At 46.2% G+C, this 12,655-nt stretch overlaps 1 protein-coding gene across 1 annotated transcript; it reads right to left on the reverse strand.

Moving 5' to 3' along the window:
- Positions 1-2,540: 2,540 nt before the first annotated feature.
- Positions 2,541-12,344, reverse strand: LOC116359718 (G-protein coupled receptor 26-like). Its single transcript, XM_031813060.1, has 3 exons — positions 11,618-12,344; positions 6,977-7,090; positions 2,541-2,790 (listed from the first exon to the last, which is right to left on the reverse strand). Exons 1-3 carry the CDS (start codon positions 12,283-12,285, stop codon positions 2,541-2,543), a joined length of 1,032 nt encoding a protein of 343 aa, XP_031668920.1. The 5' UTR covers positions 12,286-12,344.
- Positions 12,345-12,655: the final 311 nt, after the last annotated feature.

Raw genomic sequence — 12,655 nt, forward strand, 5'->3', positions numbered from 1 at the left:
ATGTGTTTTAAATACCTGAGTCTATCTCCCAGGTAACAAGCCTCAATGTGTTTTAAATACCTGAGTCTATCGCCCAGGCAACAAGCCTCAATGTGTTTTAAATACCTGAGTCTATCGCCCAGGCAACAAGCCTCAATGTGTTTTAAATACCTGAGTCTATCTCCCAGGTAACAAGCCTCAATGTGTTTTAAATACCTGAGTCTATCGCCCAGGCAACAAGTCTCATTGTGTTTTAAATACCTGAGTCTATCTCCCAGGTAACAAGCCTCAATGTGTTTTAAATACCTGAGTCTATCGCCCAGGCAACAAGCCTCAATGTGTTTTAAATACCTGAGTCTATCGCCCAGGTAACAAGCCTCAATGTGTTTTAAATACCTGAGTCTATCGCCCAGGCAACAAGCCTCAATGTGTTTTAAATACCTGAGTCTATCGCCCAGGCAACAAGCCTCAATGTGTTTTAAATACCTGAGTCTATCGCCCAGGTAACAAGCCTCAATGTGTTTTAAATACCTGAGTCTATCGCCCAGGCAACAAGCCTCAATGTGTTTTAAATACCTGAGTCTATCGCCCAGGCAACAAGCCTCAATGTGTTTTAAATACCTGAGTCTATCGCCCAGGTAACAAGCCTCAATGTGTTTTAAATACCTGAGTCTATCGCCCAGGCAACAGGCCTCAATGTGTTTTAAATACCTGAGTCTATCTCCCAGGTAACAAGCCTCAATGTGTTTTAAATACCTGAGTCTATCTCCCAGGTAACAAGCCTCAATGTGTTTTAAATACCTGAGTCTATCTCCCAGGTAACAAGCCTCAATGTGTTTTAAATACCTGAGTCTATCGCCCAGGCAACAAGCCTCAATGTGTTTTAAATACCTGAGTCTATCGCCCAGGCAACAAGCCTCAATGTGTTTTTAAATACCTGAGTCTATCTCCCAGGTAACAAGCCTCAATGTGTTTTAAATACCTGAGTCTATCTCCCAGGTAACAAGCCTCAATGTGTTTTAAATACCTGAGTCTATCGCCCAGGTAACAAGCCTCAATGTGTTTTCCTAACACGTCGTCATCACAGTAATAATCAGATTGTATCCTCTCCTTTAGGTGCCATGTTATGTGCTACCTTTCAACACCACAACACTTACTGAGGTACCCCCTTCATACAAAGCTACTTGGCCCCTCAGGGCCACCATACCCCCAAACTCAGCACACATACTAAAACATACTGTACAACTATTGGTACCTTCCATGTCTTTATGTAACGTTACTCCTACACTCTTAGGGGGGAAAAAGGTGATATCAAGAACCCAAAGGGGTTGTTCGGCTGTTCCCATTGGACAACCCTTTGGAGAACTCGTTTTGGTTGCAGGTAGAACCCTGTTCCACAGAGGGTTTAACACGGAACACAAAAGAGTTCTTCTCGGAACCAAAAAGGGGTTCTCCTATGGGGACAGCCGTTTAACCCTTGTTGGAGTGTAGTGGTATAGATATATTTGTTGGTAATGTGAAAGCATACAAATGCTGACAATCATAGAATGGCTAGTGTGTTTACGGCTCACAACTACCTCTCCTCAGTAGGATCAACATAAGAGGAATTGGTTCTCAGTGAGAGTAAGTCTGCCTCAACACAAATCTGCCCGGAGTCCATCTTCTTCACAACCACACGTTCACGCTGCAGCCGTATCGGTCGCTGTGTGACGGGATTAGGATAACCACAGAAATACACTGAACCGTATCCCAGAAATCCTTGCCTCTGTTCTTCCTGTGTTCTTGTTATGTGACATGTAACTTTATATTCTCATATAGAGTATTAGACAATAACTGTACCACATACATCAGACTGAACATAGAGTATCAACCCTTAGACAATAACACAACCCCCGGCCTCAGTCTGAACATAGACTATCAACCCTTAGACAATAACACAACCCCCGGCCTCAGACTGAACATAGAGTATCAACCCTTAGACAGTAACAGTAACACATACATCAGTCTGAACATAGACTGTCAACCCTTAGACAATAACACAACCCCCGGCCTCAGTCTGAACATAGACTATCAACCCTTAGACAATAACACAACCCCCGGCCTCAGTCTGAACATAGAGTATCAACCCTTAGACAGTAACACAACCCACTTCCTCAGTCTGAACATAGACTGTCAACCCTTAGACAATAACACAACCCCCTTCCTCAGTCTGAACATAGAGTATCAACCCTTAGACAGTAACACAACCCCCTTCCTCAGTCTGAACATAGAGTATCAACCCTTAGACAGTAACACAACCCCCTTCCTCAGTCTGAACATAGAGTATCAACCCTTAGACAGTAACACAACCCCCTTCCTCAGTCTGAACATAGAGTATCAACCCTTAGACAGTAACACAACCCCCTTCCTCAGTCTGAACATAGACTATCAACCCTTAGACAGTAACACAACCCCCGGCATCAGTCTGAACATAGACTATCAACCCTTAGACAATAACACAACCCCCGGCCTCAGTCTGAACATAGACTGTCAACCCTTAGACAGTAACACAACCCCCGGCATCAGTCTGCTGCAGTCTGGACTGTGTTGTTCCTCCCTCTAGTCTCATGGTTGTCGTGGTGACCTGGTCCAGATGCATTCATAGAGCTGGGCTTCAGTAGCCTGTTGATGATGTCACCACACGTCTTCTTGTACTGGTTACGGAGCAGGGAGTAGACGAAGGGGTCGCAGGCCGCCTTGCTGTAGGCCAGGCACTTGGAGACCACTCCCCAGCGGTGGTCGATAGGCACGGACGGAAATAACTCCACAATCCTATACAGGATCGGGAAAGAGGGATGATGTAGGAGAGGGAGAGAGTGGAGAGAGGGAGAAGAGGAGGAGAGGGAGAGGAGAGGGGAGGAGAGGGAGAGAGGGGAGGAGAGGAGAGAGTGTAGGAAAAGGGAGAGAAGGGAGGAGAGGGGAGAGAGAGGAGGAGAGAGAGAGGGGGAGGAGAGGTGAGTGTAGGAAAGGGAGGAGGGGAGGAGAAGGATGAGTGTAGGAGAGGGGAGAGAGTGTAGGAGAGGGAGAGAGAGGAGGAGAGGGAGAGAGTGTAGGAGAGGGATGAGTGTAGGAGAGGGAGAGAATGTAGAGAGGGAGAGAGGGAGGAGAGGGAGAGAAGGGAGAGAGGGAGAGAGGGAGTAGAGGGAGAGAGGGGAGGAGAGGAGAGAGGGGAGGAGAGGGAGAGAGGGGAGGAGAGGGAGAGAAGGGAGGAGAGGGAGAGAAGGAGGAGAGGGAGAGAGAGGAGGAGAGGGAGCGAGGGGAGGGGAGAGAGAGGGGAGGAGAGGGAGAGAAGGGAGGAGGGAGAGGGAGAGAGTGTAGGAAAAGGGAGAGAAGGGGAGGAGAGGGAGAGAGGAGGAGAGAGAGAAGGGGAGGAGAGGGATGAGTGTAGAAAGGGAGAGAGGGAGGAGAGGGATGAGTGTAGGAGAGGGAGAGTGTAGGAGAGGGGAGAGAGAGGAGGAGAGGGAGAGAGTGTAGGAGAGGGATGAGTGTAGGAGAGGGAGAGAATGTAGGAGAGGGAGAGAGAGGAGGAGAGGGAAGAGAAGGGAGGAGAGGGAGAGAGGGAGTAGAGGGAGAGAGGGGAGGAGAGGGAGGAGGGGAGGGAGAGGGAGAGAGGGGAGGAGAGGAGAGAAGGGAGGAGAGGGAGAGAAGGGAGGAGAGGGAGAGAGAGGAAGGAGAGGGAGAGAGGGGAGGGGAGGAGAGAGGGGGAGGAGAGGGAGAGAAGGGAGGAGAGGGAGAGAGGGGGAGGAGAGGGGAGAGAGGAGAGAGGAGGATAGGGAGAGAGTGTAGGAGAGGGGAGAGAGGGGAGGAGAGGGAGAGAGGGGAGGAGAGGAGAGGGAGAGAGAGGGGAGGAGAGGGAGAGAGAGGAGGAAAGGGAGAGAGGGGAGTAGAGGGAGAGAGGGGAGTAGAGGGAGAGAGAGGAGGAGAGGGGAGAGGGGAGTAGAGGGAGAGAGAGGAGGAGAGGGGAGAGGGGAGGATAGGGAGAGAGTGTAGGAGAGGGAGAGAGGGGAGGGGAAGGGAGAGAGGGGAGGAGAGGAGAGGGAGAGAGGGGAAGAGAGGAGAGAGAGGAGGAGAGGGAGAGAGGGGAGTAGAGGGAGAGAGAGGAGGAGAGGGAGAGAGGGGAGGGGAGGAGAGAGGGGAGGAGAGGGAGAGGGGAGAGGGGAGGAGAGGGAGAGAGGGAGGAGAGGGAGAGAGGGGAGGAGAGGAGAGGGAGAGAGGGGAAGAGAGGGAGAGAGAGGAGGAGAGGGAGAGAGGGGAGGAGAGGGAGAGAGGGGAGGAGAGGGAGAGAGGAGAGGCGAGGATAGGGAGAGAGTGTAGGAGAGGGAGAGAGGGGAGGAGAGGGAGAGAGGGGAGGGGAGGAGAGAGGGGAGGAGAGGGAGAGGGGGAGAGAGGGGAGGAGAGGGGGAGAGAGAGGAGGAGAGGGATAGAGGGGAGGAGAGGGAGAGAGGGGAGGAGAGGGGGAGAGAGGGGAGGAGAGGGAGAGGGGGAGGGGGAGAGGGATGTCTTAGATATCTCTCTATTTATGGATGTCAAAGTGCAACATTCTAATTGTCATCCCACAACTAGGGAACTAGACCGAATTAACGTGCAATATCAAATGTGGCTGGCTGTCAAAAGTACACCAAAACAAATGGTTCTGTTGATTTATGAGCCTGTCTTCCAACCCCCCTGAGAAATAATTTCCTCATTTTCCTTCACAAACACTTCCAGCACAGCAGAATTCTCTGAACAGAAACACTTCCACTTGTTATTTTGGGTGGCTGGTGGAAAAGATCCTGTTGATCCTTGTTATTATGGCTGGTAGGTGGTATAGATCCTGTTGATCCTTGTTATTATGGCTGGCAGGTGGTATAGATCCTGCTGATCCTTGTTATTATGGCTGGCAGGTGGTATAGATCCTGTTGGTCCTTGTTATTATGGCTGGCTGGCTGGTAGGTGGTATAGATCCTGTTGATCCTTGTTAATATGGCTGGCAGGTGGTATAGATCCTGTTGATCCTTGTTATTATGGCTGGCAGGTGGTATAGATCCTGTTGATCCTTGTTATTATGGCTGGCTGGCAGGTGGTATAGATCCTGTTGATCCTTGTTATTATGGCTGGCTGGCAGGTGGTATAGATCCTGTTGATCCTTGTTATTATGGCTGCCAGGTGATATAGATCCTGTTGATCCTTGTTATTATGGCTGGCTGGTGGTATAGATCCTGTTGATCCTTGTTATTATGGCTGCCAGGTGGTATAGATCCTGTTGATCCTTGTTATTATGGCTGGCAGGTGGTATAGATCCTGTTGATCCTTGTTATTATGGCTGGCTGGCAGGTGGCATAGATCCTGTTGGTCCTTGTTATTATGGCTGGCTGCCAGGTGGTATAGATCCTGTTGATCCTTGTTATTATGGCTGGCTGGTGGTATAGATCCTGTTGATCCTTGTTATTATGGCTGGCGGGTGGTATAGATCCTGTTGATCCTTGTTATTATGGCTGGTAGGTGGTATATATCCTGTTGATCCTTGTTATTATGGCTGGCTGGCAGGTGGTATAGACCCTGTTGATCCTTGTTGTTATGGCTGGCAGGTGGTATAGATCCTGTTGATCCTTGTTATTATGGCTGGCTGGCAGGTGGTATAGACCCTGTTGATCCTTGTTGTTATGGCTGGCAGGTGGTATAGATCCTGTTGATCCTTGTTATTATGGCTGGCTGCCAGGTGGTATAGATCCTGTTGATCCTTGTTATTATGGCTGGCTGGCTGGCTGGTGGTATAGATCCTGTTGATCCTTGTTAATATGGCTGGCTGGTGGAATAGATCCTGTTGATCCTTGTTATTATGGCTGGCAGGTGGTATAGATCCTGTTGATCCTTGTTATTATGGCTGGCAGGTGGTATAGATCCTGTTGATCCTTGTTATTATGGCTGGCTGGCAGGTGGTATAGACCCTGTTGATCCTTGTTGTTATGGCTGGCAGGTGGTATAGATCCTGTTGATCCTTGTTATTATGGCTGGCTGGCAGGTGGTATAGACCCTGTTGATCCTTGTTGTTATGGCTGGCAGGTGGTATAGATCCTGTTGATCCTTGTTATTATGGCTGGCAGGTGGTATAGATCCTGTTGATCCTTGTTATTATGGCTGGCTGGCAGGTGGCATAGATCCTGTTGGTCCTTGTTATTATGGCTGGCTGCCAGGTGGTATAGATCCTGTTGATCCTTGTTATTATGGCTGGCTGGTGGTATAGATCCTGTTGATCCTTGTTATTATGGCTGGCGGGTGGTATAGATCCTGTTGATCCTTGTTATTATGGCTGGTAGGTGGTATATATCCTGTTGATCCTTGTTATTATGGCTGGCTGGCAGGTGGTATAGACCCTGTTGATCCTTGTTGTTATGGCTGGCAGGTGGTATAGATCCTGTTGATCCTTGTTATTATGGCTGGCTGGCAGGTGGTATAGACCCTGTTGATCCTTGTTGTTATGGCTGGCAGGTGGTATAGATCCTGTTGATCCTTGTTATTATGGCTGGCTGCCAGGTGGTATAGATCCTGTTTATCCTTGTTATTATGGCTGGCTGGCTGGCTGGTGGTATAGATCCTGTTGATCCTTGTTAATATGGCTGGCTGGTGGAATAGATCCTGTTGATCCTTGTTATTATGGCTGGCAGGTGGTATAGATCCTGTTGATCCTTGTTATTATGGCTGGCAGGTGGTATAGATCCTGTTGATCCTTGTTAATATGGCTGGCTTCCTGCTAGGTGATATTGGTCCTGTTGATCCTTGTTAATATGGCTGGCTTCCTGCTAGGTGATATTGGTCCTGTTGAACCTAGTTATTAATATCATCTACTGTACTCTTGTAAAGAGACACTGTCAGGGACATGCCATCTAATGTACTCTTGTAAAGATATCAGGGACATCTCATCTAATGTTCTCTTGTAAAGATATCTCTCTCTCTCTTCCCCTCCCCCCTTTCTACCTACCTGGTGATGACGTAGGGAGCAAAGCAGACCATGAACGTGCCGATGAAGGTACTGATCTTCCTGGTTGCTCTCTGTCTCCTCCTCTTCTTTTCCTCCAGACAACGCTCTCGAACACTGATCAGGGAAATATGTGGTTACACTTTATTTGACACACGTCTTCATGACGTGAACATGATTATGTTGTTAGACCTAAAATCAGGTTTCATTAGGTGCCATGTGGTGCCATGAAGTGCCATGAGGTGCCATGAGGTGCCATGAGGTGCCATGAGGTGCCATGAGGTGTCATTGGTTGTCATGAGGTGTCAATAGGAGCCATGAGGTGTCATTAGGTGTCATGAAGTGCCATGAAGTGTCATGAGGTGCCATGAGGTGTCATGAGGTGTCATGAGGTGATATGAGGTGCCATGAGGTGTCATGAGGTGCCATGAGGTGTCATGAGGTGCCAATAGGTGCCATGAGGTGCCATGAGGTGTCGATAGGTGCCAAATAGGTGTCATGAGGTGCCAATAGATGCCAATAGGTGCCATGAGGTGCCATGAGGTGCCACAAGGTGTCATTATGTGTCATTAGGTGCCATGGGTGCCACGAGGTGCCATTAGGTGTCATTAGGTGCCATGAGGTGTCATTGGGTGCCATGAGGTGTCATTAGGTGTCATTAGGTGTCATTAGGTGTCATTGGGTGCCAATGGGTGCCATGAGGTGCCATGAGGTGACATGAGGTGTTGATAGGTGTCATGAGGTGCTATGGGGTGCCACGAGGTGCCATTAGGTGTCATTAGGTGCCATGAGGTGCCATGAGGTGTCATTGGGTGCCATGAGATGTCATTAGGTGTCATTAGGTGTCATTGGGTGCCAATGGGTGCCATGAGGTGCCATGAGGTGCCATGAAGGGTCAATAGGTGTCATGAGGTGCCATGAGGTATCAATAGGTGTCATGAGGTGCCATGAGGTGCCATTAGGTGTCATGAGGTGTGATGAGGTGTGATGAGGTGTCATGAGGTGCCATTAGGTGTCATGAGGTGTCATGAGGTGCCATGGGGTGCCACGAGGTGCCATGAGGTGCCATTAGGTGTGCTGAAGTGACATGAGGTGCCATGAGGTGTCATGAGGTGTCATGAGGTGCCATGAGGTGTCATGAGGTGCCATTAGGTGCCATGAGGTGCCATGAGGTATCATTAGGTGTGCTGAAGTGACATGAGGTGCCATGAGGTGTCATTAGGTGCCATTAGGTATCATTAGTTGTCATGAGGTGCCATGAGGTGCTATTAAATGACATGAGTTGTCGTCATGTGTCATTAGGTGTGCTTAGGTGTGCTGTAATGACACGAGGTGTCATTAGGTGTGCTTAGCTGTGCTGAAGTGACATGAGTTGTCATTATGTGTCATTACGTGCCAGGAGGTCCCATGAGGTGCCATGAGGTGTCTGTTTATCTGTCAGCCATAGAGATTGAGGACGACAGTGTGCATGTGTGTATGTGTGCATGTGTGTGCATATGCATGTGCACATGGCAGTCGTAGACAGCAATATTGTCATAATCATGTTAGGACACTAGAGTGGTTAAAGACACGTGTGTTTTACATGATTACGTGACGTGTGTGTGTGTGTGGTCTGGTGTGTGATGATGATGGTTATAGAATTTGAACCATATCAGACTGTTTTATCCAGAAAAACAGACAAAGAGTCTGTCTATTTTGCCACAGTAAATGACCATGTAATAGGAGACCGCTCCCACTCAGTAAAACACTGGTTTTTATCCTATTCTAACCAGGAAACAGACTGCATCCCAAATGCCAACTCCATTCCCTATTTAGTGCACTACTTTCAACCAGAGCTCTGATCTAAAGTGGTGTACTATAGAGGGAACAAGGTGCCATTTGGGATGCGTCCAGAGCTGAAACGATCTGGGGTTACTACATGTAGAACAGATATAACCATTAACTATCTGGGGTTACTACATGTATATATAACCATTAACTATCTGGGGTTACTACATGTATATATAACCATTAACTATCTGGGGTTACTACATGTATATATAACCATTAACTATCTGGGGTTACTACATGTATATATAACCATTAACTATCTGGGGTTACTACATGTATCTATAACCATTAACTATCTGGAGTTACTACATGTAGAACAGATATAACCATTGACTATCTGGGGTTACTACATGTATATATAACCATTAACTATCTGGAGTTACTACATGTAGAACAGATATAACCATTAACTATCTGGGGTTACTACATGTATCTATAACCATTAACTATCTGGGGTTACTACATGTAGAACAGATATAACCATTAACTATCTGGGGTTACTACATGTATCTATAACCATTAACTATCTGGAGTTACTACATGTATATATAACCATTAACTATCTGGAGTTACTACATGTATCTATAACCATTAACTATCTGGAGTTACTACATGTAGAACAGATATAACCATTAACTATCTGGGGTTACTACATGTATATATAACCATTAACTATCTGGAGTTATTACATGTAGAACAGATATAACCATTAACTATCTGGGGTTACTACATGTATATATAACCATGAACTATCTGGGGTTACTACATGTATATATAACCATTAACTATCTGGAGTTACTACATGTAGAACAGATATAACCATTAACTATCTGGAGTTACTACATGTATCTATAACCATTAACTATCTGGGGTTACTACATGTATATATAACCATTAACTATCTGGAGTTACTACATGTATATATAACCATTAACTATCTGGGGTTACTACATGTATATATAACCATTAACTATCTGGAGTTACTACATGTATATATAACCATTAACTATCTGGAGTTTCTAGAACATACTGTATATTGAACACAGTAGAATAGAACACAGTAAAACATAATGGATTAGAACACAATAGAATAGAACACAACAGAATAGAACAGAATAGAACACAATAGAACACAATAGAATAGAACACACCAGAATTTAACACAATAGAACACAATAGAATAGAACACAATAGAACACAATAGAGCACAGTAGAATAGAACACAATAGAACACAATAGAGCACAGTAGAATAGAACACAATAGAACACAATAGAGCACTGTAGAATAGAACACAATAGAGCACTGTAGAATAGAACACAATAGAATATACTCAACAGAACACAACACGATAGGACACAATAGACCACAGTAGAACACAACACAATAGAACACAATGGTATAGAATGCAACACAACACAATATAATAGAACACAATATAATAGAACACAACATAATAGAACACAATAGAACACAATGGTATAGAATGCAACACAACACAATATAATAGAACACAATATAATAGAACACAACACCATATAACACAATAGAACACAACGCAATATAATACAACACAATAGAACACAACACAACACCATATAACACAATAGAACACAGTAGAATAGAACACAACACAACACAATAGAACACAACACAATAGAACACAACACAATAGAACACAACAGAATAGAACACAACAGAATAGAACACAATACAACACCATATAACACAATAGAACACAGTAGAATAGAACACAACACAACACAATAGAACACAACACAATAGAACACAACAGAATAGAACACAACACAATAGAACACAACAGAATAGAACACAACAGAATAGAACACAACAGATCATAATAGAATAAAGAAATGTCCCATGATGCATTGTTCTGGTTTCAACATGAATTCAAAACAATTGTGAGTTGGAGTAAGGTGAGTTGGAGTAAGGTGAGTTGGAGTAAGGTGAGTTGGAGTAAGGTGAGTTGGAGTAAAGTGAGTTGGAGTAAAGTGAGTTGGAGTAAAGTGAGTTGGAGTAAAGTGAGTTGGAGTAAGGTCAGTTGGAGCAAGGTGAGTTGGAGTAAGGTGAGTTGGAGTCAGGTGAGTTGGAGTAAGGTGAGTTGGAGTAAGGTGAGTTGGAGTAAGGTGAGTTGGAGTAAGGTGAGTAGGAGTAAGGTGAGTTGGAGTAAGGTCAGTTGGAGCAAGGTGAGTTGGAGTAAGGTGAGTTGGAGTAAGGTGAGTTGGAGTAAGGTGAGTTGAAGTAAGGTGAGTTGGAGTAAGGTGAGTTGGAGTAAAGTGAGTTGGAGTAAAGTGAGTTGGAGTAAGGTGAGTTGAAGTAAGGTGAGTTGGAGTAAGGTGAGTTGGAGTAAAGTGAGTTGGAGTAAAGTGAGTTGGAGTAAGGTGAGTTGGAGTAAGGTGAGTTGGAGTAAGGTGAGTTGGAGTAAGGTGAGTTGGAGTAAGGTGAGTTGGAGTAAGGTCAGTTGGAGCAAGGTGAGTTGGAGTAAGGTGAGTTGGAGTAAGGTGAGTTGGAGTAAGGTGAGTTGAAGTAAGGTGAGTTGGAGTAAGGTGAGTTGGAGTAAAGTGAGTTGGAGTAAAGTGAGTTGGAGTAAGGTGAGTTGGAGTAAGGTGAGTTGGAGTAAGGTGAGTTGGAGTAAGGTGAGTTGGAGTAAGGTGAGTTGGAGTAAGGTGAGTTGGAGTAAGGTGAGTTGGAGTAAGGTGAGTTGGAGTAAGGTGAGTTGGAGTAAGGTGAGTTGGAGTAAAGTGAGTTGGAGTAAGGTGCACAGAGAGAAATGTAACTCAAAGACCTCCTCTTACCTTGGGTGAATATCCACAAGCAGCACTAAAGTTTGCATTGTGATAACGTCTATCCGTCTACAGTGGAACCTTGCCACCTTCAGCACTTTCAGGTATGTGACACACAGGACTAGAAAGGACAGGAGAAAGGTGAGGGAGTGAAACACCACAGTAAAGACAACAAACGGAGTCTGACTGTTGTCCGTCACGTCGGAGAGCGTGCACGACGCGTACAGCGGACGGTATCCCACCCACGAGAGGCAAGCAGCCGCTGTCGAAAAAGACATAGAATGTATCCACGTGTATCCGAGCACGAGAGCGGCATCTCTATGTCGTATTCTAGAGTGGTACCTCAACGGGAACACGACAGCGATCCACCTGTCGATGCTCAGAGCGGCCATGCTCAACATCGAATTAGTGGTTAAAAACGTCTCCGAGAAGCCGACCAACTGACAGAAGGTGTCACTTCCAGGCTGAGCCTTGTTGACGAGACCCACCAGAGTTAGAGGCATGTTGGAAACGGTCAGCAACAAGTTACAAAAAGTGAGGTTGAGGGTGAACACACAGGGCACTTGCTTCCTGATCTGTGGGTTGTACAGAAAGCAGATCAGCACCACGCCGTTGGACAGCAACGACACTACGATAATGACTAGCATCAAGACGGAGAGAAGCACCTCCACAGCAGCCATGGTGTGTGTCCCAGTCACTTATTATAAATCTGCTCTTTGGTAATGATTATGTCCAGATCCAGCCACCATATGTGGTTATGGAATAAAGGCATGGTGTTAGCTGGAAGACTCACCCCATAACCACATCCAGACATTCCCTGGTTATATCCCTCTCCTGTGGAGCGCAACCGTGTCTCTCCTCTGCCTCGTTGTCCTCAGACTTCTACTGCAGGAACCAGCAGAGGGGATGGTGAAGTCCATCAAGTTAGGAGGATTCCAAACATAACGAGAGAGGCCGAGACACGCAGGAGAAATCTGAGCAAGTAAACTCCCCGTTTACGACTAAGTGCAAAGAAACGCCAGCTGTCAGGCGCTGTGCCAATATGCCCGT

The sequence above is a fragment of the Oncorhynchus kisutch genome, unplaced genomic scaffold (genome assembly GCF_002021735.2).
Source record: "Oncorhynchus kisutch isolate 150728-3 unplaced genomic scaffold, Okis_V2 Okis04b-Okis11a_hom, whole genome shotgun sequence".
Taxonomy (NCBI): domain Eukaryota; kingdom Metazoa; phylum Chordata; class Actinopteri; order Salmoniformes; family Salmonidae; genus Oncorhynchus; species Oncorhynchus kisutch.